Source organism: Eumetopias jubatus, unplaced genomic scaffold (genome assembly GCF_037043125.1).
Source record: "Eumetopias jubatus isolate StellerSeaLion01/CBP00866 unplaced genomic scaffold, mEumJub1_p1.0 scaffold_3, whole genome shotgun sequence".
Classification (NCBI taxonomy): domain Eukaryota; kingdom Metazoa; phylum Chordata; class Mammalia; order Carnivora; family Otariidae; genus Eumetopias; species Eumetopias jubatus.
Genome location: NW_028274809.1, coordinates 7417151 through 7439833, shown reverse-complemented (window position 1 = coordinate 7439833; position 22683 = coordinate 7417151). Strand labels below are relative to the sequence as shown.

General features: G+C 54.3%; 1 protein-coding gene across 5 annotated transcripts in view; it reads left to right on the top strand.

Annotated features, from left to right (window-relative positions):
* Positions 1-22683, top strand: part of DGKD (diacylglycerol kinase delta) — a 119155-nt gene that overhangs the window by 78435 nt on the left and 18037 nt on the right. For all 5 annotated transcript variants that reach the window (XM_028105039.1, XM_088021488.1, XM_088021489.1 and 2 more), the window contains 16 exons: positions 607-769; positions 3522-3630; positions 6419-6558; positions 7740-7824; positions 9021-9115; positions 9221-9320; positions 9397-9670; positions 10989-11138; positions 11990-12118; positions 13361-13457; positions 15887-15997; positions 17930-18026; positions 18266-18373; positions 19381-19494; positions 20545-20679; positions 21002-21153. In XM_028105039.1, the coding sequence (XP_027960840.1) occupies positions 607-769; positions 3522-3630; positions 6419-6558; positions 7740-7824; positions 9021-9115; positions 9221-9320; positions 9397-9670; positions 10989-11138; positions 11990-12118; positions 13361-13457; positions 15887-15997; positions 17930-18026; positions 18266-18373; positions 19381-19494; positions 20545-20679; positions 21002-21153 (2059 nt within the window). The remainder of the gene's footprint in view (positions 1-606; positions 770-3521; positions 3631-6418; positions 6559-7739; positions 7825-9020; positions 9116-9220; positions 9321-9396; positions 9671-10988; positions 11139-11989; positions 12119-13360; positions 13458-15886; positions 15998-17929; positions 18027-18265; positions 18374-19380; positions 19495-20544; positions 20680-21001; positions 21154-22683) is intronic.

The window sequence follows — 22683 nt, the reverse complement described above, 5'->3', positions numbered from 1 at the left end:
GGCTCACCCACGTTTTCCCCTCCCCCATGCCGGAATGAGTGACCCTGGTGATTTGGGGATGTGGTCAGGAAGTGGTCAGGCCAGGCAGCTGGGGAGAGAAGACGTGCATAGAGGTGGTAAACGGAGTCTGGTGGCCATTGGGCACACTTGGACGGGAGCCGTGCGCTGTGCTCTCCGTCTGCTGGCTTCCGTCTGGCCGCAGATGTGGATCAGTGTTCACCCGCACCTGCTCACCTGTCCAGATGGTAGATGGCGATGTGTGTTAACAGGCCTTGGTAGAAGGTAGGAAACTGGGGTACGGATCTTAGGAACTAGCTCCTCCAGATTGAGAGCAAGAGGGAAGGAAGGACAGCAGTGAAGTGAATGGTCTTTCTGAAACTGAGTCATGTAAAGCACTAGGTCAAACTGCATGGGACCGCCATCCTTCTCCGTGGGGAATGGGGATGGGGGGAAGAATGTTTATTGATCTCTGGCTGCTGACTGAGTGTGCACGTGGAATTTACAGGTCTCTTGCAGGTGTCGGCTGCTTTTTATATGATGGAGCCCCCACTGGGATCTTGGATAGCTTTCTCATTTTCTCCTCTCCCTTTCCATCCTCACATCCAGGCTTCTGGAAGGCCACGTGCCCTCCATCCTGCACAAGCCCATTGTTGGTCTTTGTCAATTCCAAGAGTGGGGACAACCAGGGTGTGAAGTTCCTCAGAAGATTCAAACAGCTGCTGAACCCCGCCCAAGTCTTTGACCTCATGAACGGAGGACCACACCTTGGGTAGGAAGGTTATAAAATAGATCTTTCTTGGAGTTTTAAAAATGTTTGAAGATAATGCATTGCTCATGAACAAAATGATTCAAAAATACAGACAAATTTAAATAGGAAATAAACATAGTCTTTGTTGAACAGCGAATAGAGCTGCATGTTTTTCTAGCTTTCATGTGTGTAGTTCAGTTGTGCAGACACACTTCTAAATTGGGTTCCCTGCCGTTACCTCCTGTTGTACTACCTGCTCTTCACATCTGTCAGCATGGGGGTATTCTTATGTCAGTGATTACAGGTCCGCCTCATTCTTTTTAGTGGTGCCTGGTACTAAGGAGGACGTTTTTCTCCAGCGAGGCCACCAAGGAGAGTCTTCATTTTGGGAGGGCACAGGAGGTCTCTTACCTCACAGGTACACTGTACTTTCAGGTCCCGTGACACGTGCAGACATGTGAAGCCCAGTGTATGGGGCAAAGGAATTATGCCTTTTATTTGTTAGCTGGAGATCTGAGGTGTGTTCTTTCTACTTTTGTACATTGTGTAGTTTGTGGAGAACATTTGCTGCTGTAAGTTGTGTCATTTGAATGAACTCAGCTTCCTTGCTTCAAGGCAGCACCAGTTCAAGGTAGGAACTCTTAAGAGGCCGCCTTGCCTGGAAGGGAGATTGTCCAGGATATTTGTTGTGGAAAGAGCTTGCAGAACGTGTTCTCTGGTGTGTATTTGCCTTGGAGGCTCCTAGAAGTGTGTTGTTTTGGAGCCAGGTGTTGCTGGAACAGGAGCCTGGGCACCTGGCAGGGGAGAGGAGCATGCCCACCAGTGCCTTAGGGGTCTGGCATGTTGCTTGTCCCCACAGGCAGCAAGGCACTGTTGGGGAGCATCACGGGTGGCAGCTTGCTGGCCTGGTCCTCCGAGGCCGCGCTCCACGCATTTCTGCAGGTGGACTGATGAACTGTTGGTCTGTGTGTGGGAGCACATTCACTATTGGCTCGATAAATGATCTTTAAAAAAAAAAAAAAGTCATTTTAGTTAAAAAATGGGACCAGTGGCGGGGGATCATCCAAAGCCCTCGTATCGCTAACAAGTCTGGGCTTTTACCCAGCAGGGCACTGGGGTCGTTGGGTGAGGGCTGAGGAATGGGTGGGGCAGGCTGACCACACAGCACGACCTGAGAACAGCCGAGTGCACATCTTGGTGTGCGCGCAAAACCCCGCAGTCGGCCGTAAAGTCGCGGGGGACCAGCTGGCTTCGGAAGCCCCACACAGAGCTGCTGTGGGTGCTGGTTTGGTAAGTTCCTGTTTCTGGGAATCAGCCTTGACCTCCTGCAGTTCACCTCAAAACTGGAGATACTGCTTCATTTTCCCGATTCCCAGCCTGGATGTGTCACACCTCCTTCAGAGAAGGAAGGCCTGAGAGAGGCCATTGTTTGCAAGGGAACACACGTGGCCATTTTTCTCACAACCTGAGGTGCAGCCTTGCTGCTTTAGGCTCTCAGCCCTGTTGGTAGCCTGAGTTTCGTGCTGTGTCACTCATCCCTGTTTGTTTTCTGAGGACTTCCTCTGGCTGGGACTCTGCCAGATGCAAGGCCAAGTAAGGTGGGGTCCTTGTGTTCAGGGTGCGCAGCACGCAAACGGGTAGTCAAGGTCACAAGACAGGGCGATGTACAGATTCTTTAGGAACCCAGGGAAGGAGCATACAAATGAGACTGGAAAGTCTCTCAGTTTCTCTGCTGAGCTGGTGTTGGAGAAGAGTGGCAGAGAGGAGGCGGGCAGCCTGCTAGGCAGAGGTGCTGTGTGTGCAGGGAGGTGAGGACACGGTGGCGTGGCTGGGCGAGCCATGGAGCTGAGGCAGGTGGCAGGCAGCTCCTGGCCGAGAGTTTTGAACCTTTCCTGGAAACAAGTGGCAGTTTCTAAACCTAGACACTCAGGGCGCCTGGGTGGCTCAGTCAGTTAGGCATCAAACTCTTGATTTCAGACAGGTCTTGATCTCAGGGTTGTGAGTTCAAGCTCCATGTTGGGCTCCACGCTGGGTATGAAGCCTACTTAAAAGAATAAAGCTAGACACTCAATGAGACTTTTGGGAAGGTCCTGCCGGTGGCATGAATTGGAGGTATCCCGAAGGAGACATGAGGTAGGTAGGAGGCTCTTGTAGGGATTACGAGAGAAGCTATGGTGGGGATGACGAGGTCTGGCCCTGTAACTGGGTTCATGGTGATGCCCTTCTCCAAGTAAGGAAGCTTAGGACGAGGAGGTGCCCGTGGGATATGGAGTGGTGCGTTCTGGTAGAGGGTGAAGTGTTGCCCTTCAGGAAGATCTAGAGGTCATCATGCAAGGTCATTGGTGTCTATGTGGTCCCTGAAGCCACAAACCTGGATAAGGAGGGTAAGGAATGAGCAGAAGGCTGTGGGTGTTCTGAAGGGACATTGTTGTAGCAAGATGAGCAAGAGGGGGAGCACGAGGAGGGAGACGGAGATGGATTCGAGGGGAGCTTGATGGGTCTCACACTTGGGATGGAGGGGTGTGGACAGACTCCTGCAGCCTAGGGCTCCTGAGCTGTGTGAGTGAGGGGCAGTGGGCGCAGAGGCGTGGGTGGGTGGCTCAGTGGGCTGAGCCTGAGCACACCTGGGCTCTGGCTGCCAGAGCCCTATTCACAGCGGGGGCACAGGTCAGTCGAGAGGAGTGCAGATGGGGCCTTTCGGCTCAGGACTCATTAGCCATCATTTGTATTTTAGAATGAACTTCATTTCTTTGACATTCTCTTTTCTCTGCAGCTTACGCTTATTCCAGAAGTTTGATACATTCCGGATTCTGGTTTGTGGTGGGGATGGCAGTGTTGGCTGGGTTCTCTCTGAAATCGACAGCCTCAATCTTCATAAACAGGTACGTGGATGTGGAGGGGCCCAGCCAGGGGAGAGCGATGCTGTGGTTCCGTGATGCTCCTTGTCCCCTCGGCAGGGTGCGGCGAAGGGCTCGGAGGGAAGAGCAGGCAGCCTAATGGCGCCACGGGGCTCAGGAGCTGTATTGTAGGAATGGGAACTTCACAGGTAGAAGTGAAAGGAGCTACGAAAGAACATTCTAGTCCCTGGAGGTCCCAGGCAGGAGCAAGTTGGCTGGGACTGCCATCCCATGACACCCCACCAGCTTTTATTTGGTAGTGATAGAATCTGCTGCCTGGGGGGCCTCCTGCTTGTGGGGAGGGGGCAGAAGTAGACTTGAATGTCAGGTCACAGTTAGGGTTCATTGGACTTAACCTCTCTCGCGTTTTTTTCTTTTTCTTTCTTTTCTTTTTTTTTTTTTGCTATTAAAAATAGATTTTCCTGATTGGAAAACAAAAAAGTGTTCATTGATTTTTCCACTCTGCTCTATCGTCTTCCTTCCTCACCCCCCAGTGTTAACCACTGCCGCTAACATTTTGGTGACTGTCTTTCAGACCTCCTGTTGACATATATTATATATATATCGTATAAGATATGTTGTGGTCTTAATTTAAACAGACCCACATTACCCATGCTGTCCTGTTACTGCATTTTGCGTTGTGATGCTCATCAGTAAATAGAGAGCCTTGTGATGGTTTTCTGTCGGCGGAGCCGTGCGGCCAAGGTTGGCTTGCCTCCCTGCTCCGTGGGGGTTTAGGTTGCTCTCGGTAGGGGCTGTGCCAGCTTACCTTCCTGATGCTGCAAAAGCTGCCCCTTCCCCTTCACTCTCTGTTGCTCATCTTCTTAGTTTTGCCCAACTAAGTAGACAAAAAAGGTATGCTTGATTTTTATTTCTTCAATACTGATGAAGTCAAACATCTCAGTTAACTATGAATTTTTAGATGAATCAGATGTTCATGTTTTTTGCCTAGTTTTCTGTTAGGGTATTTACCTTTTTAAAATATTTGATTTCTAAGGATTATTGTTAGATTAGGGATATAAATTCCTTGTTGGTCATATTTTTCCTAGTTTGTCATTTGCTTTCAACATACGTTTTTCAAATCTTCAACCTGACTTGAGCATATTTTTCAGAGACTTAGCCTTCTCTCCCGACTCTTAGTGTTGGTGGTTTTACTAGGTGGGTGGACTTTTGTTGTCTGGTTAGCCCTGGACTCGGGGATAATGTTGAGAGGCGGCCCAACTGAACCCGGCCTATGCAGGTGTACTGCTCAGCTCAGGCACATACTGCCCCCTAGTGGTGAAGGTGGACTAGTACACTTGGGTCCAGGATTATCACTAGTCCGGAAGCCAGGGAGGCCAGTCATTTATTTACATCCATTCAGCTGAGTTCAGTGAGCATCCATCTCCTTTGGCTTCTCTGTGGCACTTGGTCCTGGTCACTCCCTCACTTGCCTGGCTTCCCTGAGACCCCACCCTCATCCTCTCTCTTGTTTCTCTTTTTCCTGGCTGCCCTCCAGCCTGCCTACCTGCCTCATAGTGCCTCAAGCCTGGCGTTTTCAGCACGGAGCCCACCGCTCAGCCCCACTCACCCTGCATTTCTTTCCTTGGAGTCTGAAAATATCGCTCACCAGACATCCAAGCCAGAAATCTCAGTCGTTCTGGATTCTTCCCTCACCCTCCCTCATTTCTAGTTAATAACTGGAGTTAACTGCCACCCCATAGAGTCGAGGCCACCTCCTATGTGCTGCTGAGTACACCTCAGCTGACCCTGGGCCTCTGTCCGTCCAGGCCTCTGTCCGTCCGCTTCTCACCGGGGGGTCTTCCCCACGGACAGTTTTGCTCACTCACCCGCTCTGCTGAGTGTTCTTTGGTGGCTCTTTGGCTTTTAGGATAAAGTCCAAACTCTAACATAGTTTACTGGAGCCCCCGATGTGGCTCCTTCTTCATCTCTGCTTCTTTGACTTCCTCTCTCCTGACTTGGCAGGTGGTTCACCTCTCCACCTGGAACACCACTGTGTCTTCAGTGCACTGCCTGCTCCTTTTCTTTAAGGCTCCAGCACCCATTCCTCTCTGTGTGGTGTGCTGGGCTTCCTAGTCCTTGTGAAGGACTGACTGCTTCCACACACTGCATGCGGAGCTGAAGGCCGAGTTCTTGGGCATTCAGTGTCTAGGGAGCTCCCTGAGGCCGAACTGGCCCGATGATAGTTCCAGCTGGAGGGCCGGGCCTGAGCAGCGCACACCATCACTCTGGGGAGGGTCAGGTGGAAGGTTGTAGGCTGAGCGCGGGGGCATGCTCAGGTTTGGTGACCAGACTGTGGATGTCCTGGCTCCTGTTTTTGGTAGGACTTAAAAGCCAGGAGTGAAACGACACTAGTAATGTTTTTGGAAGATGGTCCTGGCATTAGTGACTAAGACATAGTGGATGGAGAGATTGGCGGGGGGGTGGGGGGGGGCTCAGAATAATTCTCGATAGAGGTTCACAGATACTTCACAGGAAGGGACAGGATTGTGGCCATAGCAGTGAAAATGGGAAGGAAGGGGATTTTGAAAATCTACATCAGAGAGGATGTAGAGGATTAAGTGTCAAGATGAGAAATGGGCATGGGAGAGGGTGGGTCAGATGGTTCTGTAATCTTCTCTTGGATTAGAAGACCCTCTGTCTTGTCTAGTGGGCTCTGCCTAGACTATGAGAGCCAACCCATCTTAGAGGAGACCTCTCGCTGAACTTAGCCACTGTTGTAGGTAACAAGGAGGGTGTTTAATGCTGTGTCTTCCCCTCTGTGTCCTGCCAGTGTCAGCTGGGAGTTCTGCCCCTCGGCACAGGGAACGACCTGGCTCGAGTGTTAGGCTGGGGCTCAGCCTGTGACGATGACACCCAGCTCCCGCAGATCTTGGAAAAGCTGGAACGAGCCAGCACCAAGATGCTCGACCGGTGAGTGGAGGGCGTTCTCGTGCCACACAAGGCAGGTCACCTTGACCAGGTGTTCTCAGCCTGGACTCCCCGGAGAACACAGGTCCTGTGCAACTGTTTGTAGAAATTGGACCTGAATGAGAGTTATTGAATCAGTGTGTTGTACGCCTGAAACTAACATAAACACTGGATGTGAATTACACTTTGATAAGAAACATAAAAGAGTCAGACCAACCTGGGATATAAATCCCTGCCCTGTCACTGAGAGTTGCATGAACTTGAGCATTTTACTCAGTCTCACTGTGTCTTAGATTCCTTGTCAGGAAAAGAAAAGTAATCCCAGCTGCCTTGTGGGGGTGTTGAGAGATGAATTAATTCATTTGGTCAATTCAACTAGAGTTTGTTGGAAAAAAAAAAATTAGACCTGAGCAGGAATTCTTTTTTTCTGGTAGTTTCTAACTTTTCATCAGATTATGCAGAAGGTAAAAACAACCAGAACAGGTGAGGAACCGTGCCCTTGAGTGGTCGGGGTGTGGTGAGGCCTTGGGGGTGTTGGAGAGGGCGGCTCTACCCCCTGCGGACACCTATCAGCAGAGTCATCCTCACCATAAGGCTGAGTGATCCCATTTCTCCACATTCTGTTCCCAGAAGAATCTAAGTTCTGGGTAATTGTCCTGGGTAGGTTTAAAAATACTTTGGCATCCTTTTTGAGTGAGCTACTTTTAGTTCTGAGCTGGATGTAGGAAATCCCACTAACCACATGTCTGTGGTAAATTGGTTTCATTGCAAATGCTTCATGGTCTTGGGAAGGGTCCCACAGTTGTGATTGGCAGTGTGATTTTGAGCACACTCTGGCCGCCCCTGCCATGTCTTCTCTCTTTAAGGGAGGTGTACACGCCTTGGTGCCCGTGAAGTGCTCACGCCCGGGGAGCTGGCTGCTGGCTGGGGGTGCTGACGCTCTGCAGAGGGGGAACCCATCTTGCAGAAGCAGATGTTCCTTCGTGGGATCCCTTTCCCCTCCTTCGGGGGGGGTTGCATGCCTTCCTGGTTGTGACGTTTGTTCTCAGCTCAGTGAGGAGCCAAGTTATGGGCTGCACAGTAGAGATAAAGGGCCTACAGATGAAGTCAGGTTGTCAGCCTCGCCGGGGGGTGGGGGTGGGGGGGCTGGACTGACCTGCTGAGAGCTGCCTTTGTGTGCGCAGGTGGAGCGTCATGGCTTACGAGACCAAACTCCCTCGGCAGGCCTCCTCTTCCACGGGCACTGAGGACTTCAGTGAGGGCTCTGAGGTATTTGCACCATCTCACCGGCCCACTCACCAGTTCAGGCTGCGTCCCCCGCCCTCCAGTGATGAGCTGTGAGCCACTCCTTAAATGTCCTGCCCGAGGTCGGCCCAGCAGAGGTGCACGCTCAGCCCTGGGGTCGTGCTGGAGCTGAGCAAATTCTGACTACCTTGTGGGCTTTGGGGTCATCTGGGGGCTTCCCGGGGTTACCCCAGGATTGGGGGTCCCTTGTGATGACAGTCTCCCAGGACTTCCTGCTCTCACAGCATATACTCCTGAGGCTGTGCCCCTGCTGCCATTGTCCCCTCTGGGCCCTGGGCTCCCTCTCTGATCCCACCCCTTCTAGAACCCCCTCCATCCTGCCGCCCTTGTGGTTAGCCTATGCTAGTTCAGTGTTCAGCTCTTCTCTTCATTTTATGGTTGCTTCTGTGACTTAATTGTTCCCTCAGGGCCTAGACTTTGCCCAGACTAGTGCAGCGTCAGGCACATAGCCATGCTCATCCCTACTGGGCAAGCTGGCTGCTGGCTGAGCAGAGAGAATGCTCTGCCAAGGGCTGTCTCTCCACCAGGAGGGTCAAGGACAACGGGCTAGGGCAGTGGTCAGCAAACAATGACCCCCCCAGCTCCAATCTGCCCGGGCCTGCTCTGACCTGGCCTATGAGCAAAGAATGGTTTGTACGTTTTGAGAGAAGAAGAATACAGAGTGTAAAGCCTGAAATATTTACAATCTGGCTGGCCCTGGGCTTGGGCCTAGAGGGATTGTCACATGGTAATCCTGTATCAGCAGGTGGAGGTGAATGGTGAGGGAGTCATTTACACCTTGAGGAGAGGGGCCAGGGCCAAGTCCCAACCAGAAAGAGAAATGCGTTGTCTGCTGTGAATGGAGCCTCAGTTGAGGAGGCCTGCCTATTGGCCTTGCTGCCATAAGGTGCCGGGATTAAAGACTGCACTTCCTAGCACAGCGTGGGGTATGCATTCAGACTAAAGTAGTGCGAGCTGTCTGCAAGATTGGGTCCATGTGGTCTTTTTTGTTATAATCCGTCTGTCCACAGCTTGATGAAGCTTTTGAAATCTTTCCGCCGGCACTGGCAAATCTCAGATTGGTGTGTGAAGTGAGCGGAGGTCCCAAGCTAGCAGGGGAAGTGGGTGAGGAGTTCACTGGGAGCTTCCAGTCACCCCACCCTGTTTTGGGATAACCGTAGGTGCAACAAATTCTCTTCTATGAAGATTCAGTCGCGGCCCATCTTTCTAAAATCCTGACCTCCGACCAGCACTCGGTGGTGATCTCATCAGCCAAGTGAGTGCCTGGCGGCTTCGGGGGAGCCAGGGGTCAACCTTGCAGGGTGCCCGGTTCCCAGGCAGAACTTTCTCTGGAAGTGTCTTTCCACGTTTCCTCCCACAGAGTGCTCTGCGAGACGGTGAAGGACTTCGTGGCTCGGGTGGGGAAGGCCTATGAGAAGACCACCGAGAGCTCGGAGGAGTCAGAGGTCATGGCCAAGAAGGTCCGTCCCTGGGCCCCTGGGCGGGAGGGTGTAGGAGGGAGAAGCACTCTGCCCCATCCTGTCTGTTTTCTGCCAGTGCTCTGTCCTGAAAGAGAAGCTGGACTCTCTCCTCAAGACCCTGGATGATGAGTCCCAGGCTTCGTCCTCCCTGCCCACCCCGCCCCCCACCATCGCGGAGGAGGTGGAAGATGGAGACGGGGCGGGCAGCGGCTGCGGCCCCACGGGGGAGCGCTCGCTGGGGTCGGCGTGCCCCGGCCGGCCGCAGGTATTCCGTCCACGGGAGCAACTCATGCTCAGAGCCAACAGCCTGAAGAAAGCCATCCGTCAGATTATAGAACACACAGAGAAAGGTAGTGGGTCTCTTCATGGTGAAGTAGCTCTCTTCAGCAAGCACTGGGCTCTCCGTTTTCCCCCAAATATGGTGACAAACAGGAATCCACCGTGTGGGCCATGGCCAGACACCCCAAGGTCACTTGCAGCCTGTGTGGTGGCGGCGCCTCGTATCCGAGCGCCCTGGGGCACACGCTCCCTCCTCACTACACTTGTGTCTGATGGAAGGCCCGGAGGGCAGAGCAGGACGGGGCCCCCAGCAGGGGAAGATGTAAACGGGTCCTTGGGTGGGGGGCCTCTCCCTGGAAGGGGCCTGGCCTGCGCTAACTGCCAGACCTCGGGTGCAGCTTGGCACAAACAGGCGGTAGCGGTGGATGTGGAGTGAGCCTCTCTGAGGAGGGGGGGCTTGTTCCTGGGGTGGGGGGCGTTCTGAGAAGAGGCTCACACTTGGTTGGAACCGAGGAGCTCTGAGGACGTCCTGAGACGGGGGCCCTGTGAGAGGTGGGCCTGGCCTGGGGTGGTGGGTGAGGCTGTCAGCGGAGGGCTGAAAAGAGAGGCTCGCACGGGGCACCGCTGCATTGAGGGGCGGGAGGCCAGGTGAGCTGGAGATGGTCAGAGCAGTGGGGCACACTGCGGGGTCCCAGGCGGGGCCAGCTGCGATGCAGAGGATGCTCGGGGCCTGGTGGCCAGGCTGCCGACTCTCCATGATGAGCCTGGGGGTGGTGGGTAGGTGGACTGTGTTGGATTAAAGACTTGCCGGCTGGTCGCTCCCTTTTTCTAGACTTGGTTTCTAAGCTTTGAAGGGAACGCTGCAAATGCACGGTGGCCTGTGGACTCCTTGCGTCCAGCCTCCCTCGAGCTGTGTTGTCCTTGATCTGTGTGCTCTCTCATTACCCTCAGAAACCGTTTCACCCCGCTGCCACCCACCCCAGACCCCTCCCAGCAGACCCTCTTCCTCGTCCTTCAGTGAGAAGCATGGGTTGTGACCCGCCCCCTCTGGTGTGTTCACGCCAGCCCTGCTCCTGGCTGACAGTCAGGTGGAGGCCCCGTGTGCCCTCACTCTTCTCACCTTTTCCACGTCTTCCAGCCGCTTGGCTCTCTCCCTTCTCCCCAGCCCATCCACACGGATGCCCAGTGCCCCGCGTTCTTGCAGGGCTGGTTGGACAGTGGGGACGGGGTGGCCGCTTCCGGCCATGAGCCTTCAGCTGAGAGCACGTCTGAAGAGAGTTGACGGGGAGGAGGAGGGGAGCCTGTGTTGCGCAGGCGCCCTGCAGGCCAGGCACCGTCCGTGCGCTGTGCCGTGGCACGCTCAGCTGCAGGTCTTCTTCCCTTGCACAGCTGTTGACGAGCAGAACGCCCAGACCCAGGAACAGGAGGGGTTTGCCTTAGATCTCTCTGAGTCGGAGGAGAAAAAAGACCTGAAGTCGGATGACAGAGTGTGTCCCACCGAGAGCTACGGGGTTACCAAGGGCAGGAGCCTCCGCAAAGGTACCGGTCAGTCCTGAAGACCTCATCACTGTGATTGGGCCCCTGGGGTTTGCCATAGTCAGAAAGCTTGCCCTGGGAAGTTTTAGGATGTGTAAAAAGTCACGAACACGCAGCCTGTTGCCATGCACCACCTCCCTTATCTGGGGAAGGCCCAGCCGGACCCCCACAGGAAGGAGTGTGCTTTCCTCAGAACCTGCCGTGCACCCCAGACCCCGCAGGGCTCAGGCCTGTGGGTCCTCCTAGTGCACCAGGGGTCCCAACCTGGGGCTCAGGCACCCCTGGCTGCAGCCAGCCAGACACTGTGCACCTATGCACATTGCTCCGGGCCAGGCTGCCTGGCATTTTGGCCAGGGTGCCACCTAGCCCTATGGGCTGTCCGCCTGGGGACCCTTCTCCCTCCTGGAGCAGCCCCCTAGCCCAGGCACCGCCTCCCGCACTGACTGTGTGTAGCCCCCTCCCTCATAGCCTGTACACCTGCTGGGACGTGTCTGTCTAAGCATTTCCTCCGTGATCACTATTGCTCTGAGCTCCACTCTGCACATGCACGGACGCCCACAGCCCAGGCTGACCGGGATGCAGCCCGGCCTCCCCATCCCAGGCTCGGCAGCGCCTGTGTCACCCTCTAGAGGGCGTCCAGACCCACTTGCCTCTCCGGCCCCTTCCCATTTCCCCTCCTCTCTCCTGGGCCTCTTGATTTGTCTCGCACACACTGCGGGGGGGGGGGGGGGGCTGACAACCCTTCCTCATTCCCCTCAGTCCTTAACAATGGTTGTTTCTCTGATGACCTCTCCCAGTGCTTCAGTAATGTTCTATTTTGGATGGTTTTATGGCTTGCTGTTCTGTTTTTGTAGTGTCCAGATCCCCATGTGAGAAGCTGATAAGCAAAGGAAGTTTGTCACTGGGCAGTTCTGCCTCTCTTCCTCCCCAGTCGGGAAACCGGGATGGCCTGCCGGCCCTGAACACCAAGATCCTGTTCTCTAGTGAGTGTCCCCCGTAGGCTGGCCATGCGTGTCTGTGGGCCGGTGCAGGTGGGGTGCTAACCTGCCAGCTAGTGAGATCAAGGGCCTGTCGCTTTGCCTGGCACCGGGTCTGTGGGAACGAATGAGACCACGTCGTTGTCCTTCAAGAGCTTATATATAGGTCTGTGGGGAGGTTTCAAAGTTACGTCATGGCATGAAAAGTGCCTTTATTTATTAGTAAGGGCAGACAGCACCCAAACTGCTGCCAGAGGCCCCAGGAAGATGTCATTGAGGAGGTGATAACTTGAGCTGGATCCTGAAGGATGAATAGGAGTTATCCTGAGTAAAAAGGGAGGGGCGGGCAGGGTGTGACGGGGCGCCAAGCGAGTCATCCTGTCATTTCTAGCATGATTGTAGGAGGGCACAACTGGCCACCAGGAAAGTGGTGTCTCTGTCTGTGCTTTCATTTTGCCCAAGTTAGGGTCGAGGTAATCTTCCCTCCAGAGGCACTGTGGCAGTACTCTATGTCTGCCGAAGGAAGGAGTAGCACAGGGGGTTGAGGTTACCGATAAGAGCCCCCTAACCAGCTTCAGGTGACTTCCTGAGGCCTCCTGGGCCTGGCAGAGAGCACGCCACACCATCTGCTCCCATAAATGATTTGGCAATTTCTAGGTGAATCTCAACTGAGTGGAAAAAACATTCCAGAAGTCCTTGGGACATGAGGCTAATGAGATGTATTTGGTTAATCAGAGACATAATTGTCACCAGAAGGGGTTAATTGGCAGAATGTTTAAAAGCAGAGCTCCATCTCTGCCTTAATGTTTATGACTTAAAATTTGTAAGTTGGTGCAGGTTCCTTGGGGATTCTGGGCACTTGGGCTGTTCCCTGTTTATGACTCCGGAATGTAGCCTCACAAAGCCATACAACTGAACGTTAGGATTACTTGTACTGAGAGATCATTTCGGTGGAGCTTCTTACATGTAATGAGTACGGTCTTTATAAACTGTTCTTTACTGTGTCTTCAGGTGGTGGTTTCTGCCACCCGGTGTGTTTGTTTTTGCTCCATGAATAGGGATTTATGATGGTGATTTTTGACCTGAAACACTTAAATTGTCAAAATTTGGATCTGTTTATATATTATTTAGAAATAATTTAATTCCAGTAATGTTTTGAAGAATACATGTGCCTTGGCCTGGAAGACACAAGCTTCTCTTAATTCAGTGAATTCTGACCCGCTGTCTCTTCCTGTTTCTTCCTTACAGACGTTCGGGCTGGGATGTCTGGTTCCTTGCCTGGAGGTTCTGTCATCAGTCGCTTATTAATTAATGCCGATCCCTTTAACTCGGAACCAGAAAACCTGTGAGTATGGGGGTAAACCAGGAGAGCATGTTGTTAAAAGAATGTTGGAGCCCAGAAAACAGATTTGGAATTGGCCGCAGGAATTCCCGTACAGTTGACTAGGTGATCCTTTTCCAGCTTTGTTAGCTGATAAGGAAAACTTAGAAATTGTGACGCCTCAGCTAAGTGTCTCCCAGCTTCCCGCACGGGTCCCGCGTCAGTGGTTCCTGAACATCCCCCAGGGTCTGAGGTTTTCTGTAGGTTCAGGAGCTTCTTCTGGGAGCTGACTTGGCCCTTGTTCTTCATGGTCGCTCCCCAGGACCCTGGCTGGCCTTGCATTGGCGCCTCGTCCTCACGCCCTTCCTTCCCCCACTTCCCCCTGTTGGTCCTGCAGGGGCCTGGGTTCCGGGGCCGAATCTAGGAGATACAGTCCTGGGTTGGGGATTGCGGGGAAGAAGGCTCCCAGGCTGCCCTGTGGGCTGGTGCTGTGTCCTCTGCCCTGTTTCTCAGGCATCGAGGACTCTGACACGGCAGTTCTTGTGTGTTTGGAGGCCGTTAGAGACAAATGGTGTTTGAAAGCCTGGTCTTCTAGATTTTCCCTTCTGCTCGCTGATGGCAAGGTCTGGGTGGCGTGGCTGGTGGCAGTGGGTTGAATGTTGCTAGCCACGTGTGTCAGGGGTGGTTGGAAGGGTGACAGGAATGTGCAGCTTTGCACAGACTCGGGGGGTTCTGGAGAGCGGAGCCAGAAGTGTGCAGAGTGGCCTCGGTTCAGACACCTGCTGCCTGATGCTGGCCTGCCCAGACATATCGGCGCCCTCGTCCCGGACCTGCCACGGCTGAGTGCCTGCCCCTCACCCCGCCGCCCCGCTCTGATCCTGACCCTCCCCAACACCTTTCCTCAGTAAGGCCAGAGCCGTGGCCTTCCATGAGCAGTACCCACACGGCCTCCCGAGCTAGATACTTCATTTGTTCCCTTCGCCTGAGACCACTGAAGTCCCGCACCTGGAAGCTTAGGTGTCCGTGTCTTTCCCCCGTGTCGTCTTCCACAGGGCGAGACTCGCCTGGGGAGACGGGCTGCTCTCCTCCCTCCATGCGGGGCGGCATGCCAGGGCCGTGGCTCGGGGGGTTCCCCCGATTTGTGGTCATTCTGCCTTTGCCTGCTGTAGCCTCTGGGGCCTGGCTGCCTCCCACTTCCTGGGTCCCTGTGCCCAGTCTCTCCATTCTCCTTCCCTTGTCCCAATGCTGTTTTTCTGGATCGGATCCCTCCCTTTTCCCAGGACCTATAAATACTGGTCAGCACGTGGTCTGTTGCTCAGAAAACAGTTCTGTCTTGAGCTTTGCTCTCGATAAGCTGTTAGGCACTTGGATTAGATGTGTCATAAAAACATCCACGTGAGGATTGCTTCTCAAATCAGGCTTCAAACACCTGTTAACCTAAAAGGTGGCAGGGTTGTGATCCAGGCGGTATTCCCTGGGGTTTTTGTGGGAACTGCCATCAGGAATGCCAGGCATGCACTTTTCTCCTTGCTGCCCTTTCCAGATGGAGGGTCAGGGACTCCTCCTTGTAGCCAGCTGCCCTAGAGGGAAAGGAGGGTCCACAGAGCCCCTTTGTGACCCCTGTAGTCTCGATGATTGCTAGGGGGAGGGGGAGGCTGAGAAGCTGGAGTGAAAGGAGTCTCATCAGCAGAGGACAGAGGGAAGGGAGGTGCTGCCATGGGGGCTGGGATGGACATTTCCACGTTTAGAGACAGCTGTGATTGGGTCTAGGGATGTTTGAGGCATGTTCTGAAACCCACAGTTGAAGATGCGTGGGTATATGTGCTGTAGACACCGTCAGGTTTCACATCGCTGGTGGGCGTGTGAGATGGCGCAGCTGCTCTGGGAAACAGTCTGGCAGTACCGCAAAACCCAGTTTCCCCGTGGCCCAGACTGTGTCAGGGAGAACGTGTCTACCCCAGCATGCGTACCGGTGCTCACACATCTCTAGCGGAGTGCTGCTCAGCCATTGGAAGGGATGAGGCCCTGAGCACGAATGAGCCCTGAAAACATTATGCTCAGTGAAAGAAGCCAGACGCAAAGGGCCCACACACTGTGGGTTCCACTTATATGAAACTTGCAGAGTAGGCACACCATGGAGACAGAAAGCAGATTCATGGTTGCCAGGGCTGGGGAGGGTTTGGGGGCTGATGGCTGGGGCGGGGGGCAGCTTACTTTTGGGGTGATGAGATGTCCTAAAATGGATAGTAGTGATGGTTACATGACCGAGTACATTAAAAATCACCGAGTCCTACACTCTAAATGGGTACATCGGGTGGTCTGTGAGTTCTAGGTCAGTAAAGCTGCTCCTGAAGGACAAGGCATGAGTTTTTCCCTCGGGGAGAAATGCTTGGAGGTTGGGAGGCTGTGAAGTGACCCAGGTGGTTCTCACTGGTCTGAAACCCCCTTTGCAGAGAGTATTACACAGAGAAGTGTGTCATGAACAATTACTTTGGCATCGGCCTGGATGCGAAGATATCCCTGGATTTCAACAACAAGCGTGATGAGCACCCAGAGAAGTGCAGGTAGGCAGCGGCTTGTGTGCACACCTGCCCTTTGCATCGTCCTTGCTTCTCGTTCCCGGGAGTGAGGTGACTTCTAGAGTCAGCAGAGTGCCAAGGCAGAAGGCATATGTAAAGCCCGAATGCCTTGTTGTTGGGAAGGGAGGTGCTTTTACAAGATGTGGGTGGAACCAGGTCAGAGTCCAGGAGGCCAGCCTGGAGGAGGCGTCCCCCTCCTCAGGGCTGGCGTGGTCACGGCAGATTCCACATGAGAAAATGAGTGAGTGCGGTCAGTCGTAAGGGTCTGAGTCTGGAGAGTCTTAAGTCCACGGTGCTGCTGTAAAGGGCCAGGTGACAGAGTGTGCTAAGAAGTGACTGTGCCCGACACGTTGAGTCCCCGGCAGCATTGGTGGCGGCTCTGTGTGCTCCTTACCACTGGACAGAGCCGGGCGGCCCTGTCGGCTCCCCACAGAGCCCCTGAGAGGATGCCCCTCCACAGAAAGGTAGCCACGTGAGAGGCCCGAGGGCTGTCCCTGGGGATGTTCGGTTTCTTCCCCTAAATGACCTCTACTCCCCCCTGCCCGCCGAGGGAGGGGGTGGAGACAAATGGGCAAGTTTCCTCCTGGGTTGAAGTGGAGATCCTGTCTCCTCCATGCAAACGTGAGAAGTGAAGCAGGGAGTTAACATCTCTCACCTCACCCCTCAGTAATCCCCTGGAGGAGGAAACCTTGAGCTCTGACATTCTAGAACTAGCGAGGGAGCAGCTGCCATGAGTTTGGGCAGAGATAGCCATTGACGTTGGAGTCGGGGGGGGGGGTGTCCCTTGCCAGAGAGCCTGCACACTTGCTCCATGTGCCCCCTGCTCATTTGGTGCCATTATCACTTGGAGGGGTGACGCTGGGGGAGCTGGGTGGGAGGGGCTCACACACCTAAGGACTTGTTCTGATGATCACCCAAGTGCTGTGTAGTTGGAAATTTCTCGGAAAACAAAATCAGGCATAAGAATTCAAGAAACCTTTGAGCTCTGGGGCTCGTGAGTGGTGGAGACTGTCTCCGAAGCCCCCAGGGACATCTCTGTTCTACAGCTCATGGTGGTGAGCCCGAATCATTTAAAAATAACCCTGTTAGTTGAAAAATAACTAAAAAGGCGTTAGAGTGCACATAGTTTAACAGAGTAAAATAGGTGAACAGGGCCATGCACGATACATTTTTAGAACCGTGGGACCCTGATAGGATACTCCTTGAGTTTGTAGCAAGAGCTTTGTAAAGGTCTAAGAGGAATTCCATTTCTAGGAGTCTGTCTTAAAGAAGGAACTGGAAACGTTTGTAAAGAAGTGTGTGCGAAGGGACGACTGCCACATGATTGACAGAGCCCAGGAGAGGGAAGTGGTTGGGTCCAGTCGGAGGGGTTAAGTTGTCCGGCAACGGTGGGGAGGTGCCTCACTGGGGTCAGTCCCGCCTCGAGACGCAGGCTGCGGGGCCAAGTGAACAGAGTCGGTCAGGAGACTGGAGACTGGCTCTTTCACCTGTATGTGAAAGATTGAGGAAGTACACTAAAGTTCTTTATCCGTACGTAGAGAGGTGGGGATTGTGAGGATTATTTGCTCCTTTGTGCTTTTCTGCACTTCCCAGATTTTCCATGGTAAACATAATTTCATAGCTAGAAAAAATCATTATCAGTTTTTTTGTGAGGTTCTGTAATGTCTGTAAGTTACTTTCTTGGGAGTGTTACTTTTCAGCAGAATTTTACATCAACAGATGTATTTCTTTATGCATATCTTACACAGACCTATAACGAGGAAATGCCCTTCCTTCCCTTGAGGTGTCTGTGTTGAGAGTGGTTGCCGCATCTGGCCGGTGTGGGATCAGATGCGCTCCTGCAGCTCACGGCGGCGACTGTAGCTCACTGTATGAAGAGAGCTGAGATCCTGTCAGTTCTTTGCTTTCTGCCTGCAGGAGTCGGACCAAGAATATGATGTGGTACGGGGTTCTTGGAACCAAAGAGTTGCTGCACAGAACCTACAAGAACCTGGAGCAGAAGGTCCTGTTGGAGGTGAGCAGGAGGGCTCTCCTGCAATTGCAGGCAGTCAGGGGCCCCTCTGGTCTCCTCTTGGCCCTTCTAGCTGGGTGGGGACTCCCTCTGCCCTTTTGGGCCCTCGCTGAGAGCTCAGCTGTGGCCGTGGGCCCCTCAGCCCGGGCTGGGGGTGGCAGGGGGATTGCTGGTGAGGAAGGACCAGGTCGATGCTGTGCATCTGTCTTTTTTCTTCTTTTTCTGGCATTTCTGCTGCGCAGTGTGATGGGCGACCCATTCCACTCCCCAGCCTCCAGGGGATTGCTGTCCTCAACATTCCCAGCTATGCTGGAGGGACCAACTTCTGGGGGGGCACCAAGGAAGATGATGTACGTACTGGGGTCCTGGGTGGCATGGGCCCAAGGGGGGTGTGGGCAATCTCTTCAAGGAGTACCCGCCACGTCAGGCCCCAGTGGAGCATGCTGCCTCTCGGGGCTCAGGTAGTGGTGCGGAGGTAGGACGGCACTCCTCGCCTGTGCTGGCAGCTGGAGTACAGTGGAGAACAAGACAGATAGGGTCCCCCCGCCCATGAGAAGAGAAGCCGAGCAGGACAGATGTGGTCAGGGGTATAGGCGTGATGCAGAAGCCAGGCCCAACTCCCAATTTGGGGCAGTCTGGGAAGGGTTCTCAGAGGAGGGAACATCTACGCTGAGGCCTGAAAGAAGACTTGGGGTTGGCCAGGTCAGGTGGGGGTAGGGTACGGGGTGGGGAGGCTGTTCCAGGGAGTTGCTGGAACAGCGTACACGAAGGCTTAGTGGTGAGACAGGATGTGGCACGGAGAAAGTTCCTTGACGATGTGCAATGGGTGAAATGCAGACAGGTTTGAGACCATGTGGGGTTGTGTCATCCAGGGAAGAAGTTTGGAATTTCTGCTAAGAACTGTGGGAGGCCTTGATGGTCTTTAACCAGGGACATGGTTTCCTTCATACATAATAGCTAACAGAAATAGTGAACGTGAACTGCACATTTGAGGTGCTCTGGTAGCTGTTGAAAGCACTGGGCAAGAGGTACCTTGGTCCTCATAAGAGCATACCAGTGTTACCCTTGGTTCACAGATGATGGGACCGAGGACAAAAGAAGTTAAGTGACTTGCTCAAGGTCACACTGCTAGTCCGTGGCAGCTCAGAGATTTGATTCCCGCAGCTGGTTTTGGGGTTTCTCCTAGAAACCCCCTCAGTGATGCATTTGCCCCACAGCTGCTTCTCAGTTAGGACACACCACACCCTGGTAGTGCCCCTGTCTGTCTGTAACCAGAGCAGCAGTCCAGAGAGGGAGCACCGAGGGGTGTGCGGGGAAGTTCGGAGCAGAGGTCAGCTCTTAACACTGGTCCTTGCAGACTTTTGCAGCTCCGTCATTCGATGATAAGATTCTGGAGGTGGTCGCTGTGTTTGGCAGCATGCAGATGGCTGTGTCTCGTGTCATTAAGCTGCAGCATCACCGAATCGCCCAGGTACCGGCCGTGGTCCTGCAGGTGGGAGGGACCTGGGAGGCAGTCTGGCCCCCACGAGTTCGGAGAGGCAGGGCCTGGCCCAGAACCAGTCTCCTGCATCAGTGCACTCCTTGCACAGAGCCCAGGAGAATGGGTGGTTTTCCAGGACCACCCACGGCCCCGTCTCCTGGGCCAGAGCCCTTTGTCCCCTGCTGTATTTGACAGACGACACTCTTTCAGAATTGGGGCCCCCTTGAATCCTGCCTGAGCTCCCTGCCCTGGTTTCTCTGTGGGTGCCCACTGTACCTGCCCCCTTCTGTTGAGGTGGGATGCGATGAGACAGGCCCGACCAGACTCGGCGCATGCCTGTGGCTTTTCAACAGCTGCATCTTGAGTTTGGGAACGGAGGCCGAGCAGTGAGCAGTGGAGAAAGCGGGGTCTCACCTGCTGCTCTAAGGCCCAGCTGGAGAGGGGAGATGGGGGGGGCTTATTTCTGGTGATAGGTTGGGGTGGGCAGTGTTTTAATGCATAATGAAGCGGGGACGCTGATAACAGCTCACCTGAGGCCCACGCAGTGACTTTCCAGTCCTTCCAGCTTCAGTCTGCCCCCACATAGGGTAGGGTGTTTGAGTTTTATGATATTAACTCTTGGGCAGTGTTTTTTGTTGAGAAGAGAAACAGTGCATCGTTAACCACTTTTTGGGAGGGGTTTACCCTGTTCTGGGAGTGTCTGCATGTGTGCGGGGCCCTATGGCTCTTGCTGGTCATGAGTGTCCACCCCGGGCCTGGTGCTTGTATCTGACCACTGAGCTCTCCTCGCTGTGTTTTCAGGTGCAGTGCTGGGTCAGGGGACGGGGAGGGTGGGACAGACCCTTGGGCTTCATGAGCTGTGTCCCAGACGAGGATGCTCTGACCGCAGAGGTGGTCGGCAGTGGGCGGGGTATCCCCCCAGCCATCAGCTGATGTGTGCAAGAGCACGTAGGACAGGAAGGCTCCTGCGGTGCTGAGAGACAGCCCCCTAGCTCCTTGGTTCCGCGCGGTGCCCAAGTAACGGCTGTGATGTTTGCTCAGTGTCGTACAGTGAAGATTTCCATCCTGGGGGACGAGGGCGTACCTGTGCAGGTGGACGGAGAGGCCTGGATCCAGCCTCCAGGATACATTCGGATTATCCACAAGAACCGGGCACAGACGCTTACCAGAGATAGGGTAAGAAAGGCTGCCTTCGGGGACCCGGAGAGAACACTCCGGGCCCAGGGCTCACCTGCAGGCACACCTGTGCACCTTCTCGGAGAAGACCCAGAGTTTCTAGTGTCTCGTTCTAGGAATTTACTTTTGTTAGACACAGAGCTTAAGTGAACAGGGGTGTAATTTCCAGGACCATCCCCACTCCTCCTCAGTGTGAAACAGAATTGTGTCTCTCCCTCTCTGGCTGTGGTCCAGCGAATACCCCAGCAGTGTTTGCGCTTGGACGTGTGCCTGCCTCTCGAGAGAGTGGTGCGCCGTGTGATACCGCCATCCTGTGCCCTAGGCATTTGAGAACACGCTTAAGTCCTGGGAAGACAAGCAGAAGTGTGAACTTCCTCGCGCTCCATCTTTCTCTCTGCACCCGGAGATCCTGTCTGAGGAAGAGGCCACCCAGATGGACCAGTTTGGGCAGGCGGCGGGAGCCCTCATCCACAGGTGGGCCCTTGCCTTCCCTGTGAGGTTAGCCTCCTCCCGGCTGGAGCCCCTGGGCCCCTGACGGCCTCGGGGCCGCACGTTCACCGCTGGGCTGCCGGCGTGGCGTCCCTCCTCCCAGGGCTCATGTGCCAGTCTGCCTCCTTCACCAGGGCCCAGCTGGGGTTTCTGCAGGCCCTTGGCTTTGGTTCATCTCTGCTAACTGACTTTCAGAGAGTGCTCGGAGTGGATGTAGATGGAAGCTTAAAATCCACAGGTGTTTTCAGAGCCAGTTCACAGATGTAAAAACCTATCTTGGATTCTTACTGCCACTTCTGCTTTATCCCAGAGAGCAGGTTTGTTAGTAAAAAAAACAAACCTTGTAGTTATTAGAAAGTAAATACCCCACCAGTACCCAAAGGCATGTCCTTCTTTTACTCTGCCTTTGAGAAGAGCCTTCTGGAGCCACTGGCGACGACCTTCGGGCGCGGTGGTCCCACTCCGCCACTGTCCGTTCTCCCCCACCCGCCCTGGCCCCGACTGCTGTCGTGCGTCACTGTGGAAGGGTCGTTCAGCTTGGTGATCTATGCCCTCTCAGTTGCCAGATCCCGTGACCCTCTTCGGCCGCCATCTGGTTCTGGTTTTCAATGTATTTGCCCTCCCTGGTCACCCCCGGAGGCCGCACGCTGGCCTGGTGCTCCTTGACTTTGCCTCTGTGCTGCTCTGTGGCTTCCTCCTCCTCTGCTCCGCTGGGAGCACTGCCGCCCTGCGGGCTCTGGGCTCTGCCTGCCCTTCTGGGCGGTTCTTCTCCTGCTCTTTCGCCCAGCATCAGGCTCTCAGCCTGTGGGTTGGTGGCTCTCCCAGGATTCTGGTAGGCACTTCTAGTTCCATGGTCCTTCTGGGTCCACACCCCTGAGAGCATGGCCTGCGCTGTGTCCTCTGTCTCCACTTCTGCCACTGCCACCCCCCCGCCCCGCCCCCCGTGGCCAAATCAGTATCTGGGCTCGATGACTTCACTTCTTCTGTTGTTTCTCAGTTCCTGACTGTATAACAGGCTTCTAGCTTCCTTCTGTCTTCATTCTTGTCCCCTCAAACCCTGTGGCAGCCCCGTAGGTGGGGACTTGCCATCATTGTCTTGTTTAAAGTCCAGCAGCTGCCCCTGGTTTTCCCCAGGGTAGGACAAGTGGCTCCTCATCCAGCTCCCCTGACTTGTGTGCCCCCTTTGTCTGCTCTCGTGCTCTTGCTGTGTCTGACCCTGTCACCACCCTATATCTGTGTGGGTCCCTGGGGCAAGGGACTCTTGCCTGGGTCCGTGTCCTGGGGTCTGAGCCTTTTGAACCAGGATCGTCCCCACAGAGAAGGGTCCTGTCATCCTCATTTATAGAGTGGGGAGGCAAAGTCCCCTTTCAGGAACGATCAGCTGTCCCCACATAGCAGGCCTACAAACCATGCTTCCTGTCAGCTTGCCATTTTACAGGGTATGAGTCTCATTTTGGGTATTTTTCTCCCTGGTTGAGTTTCTGGAAAAACTTGGATTTTGGTGTCACATTTCCC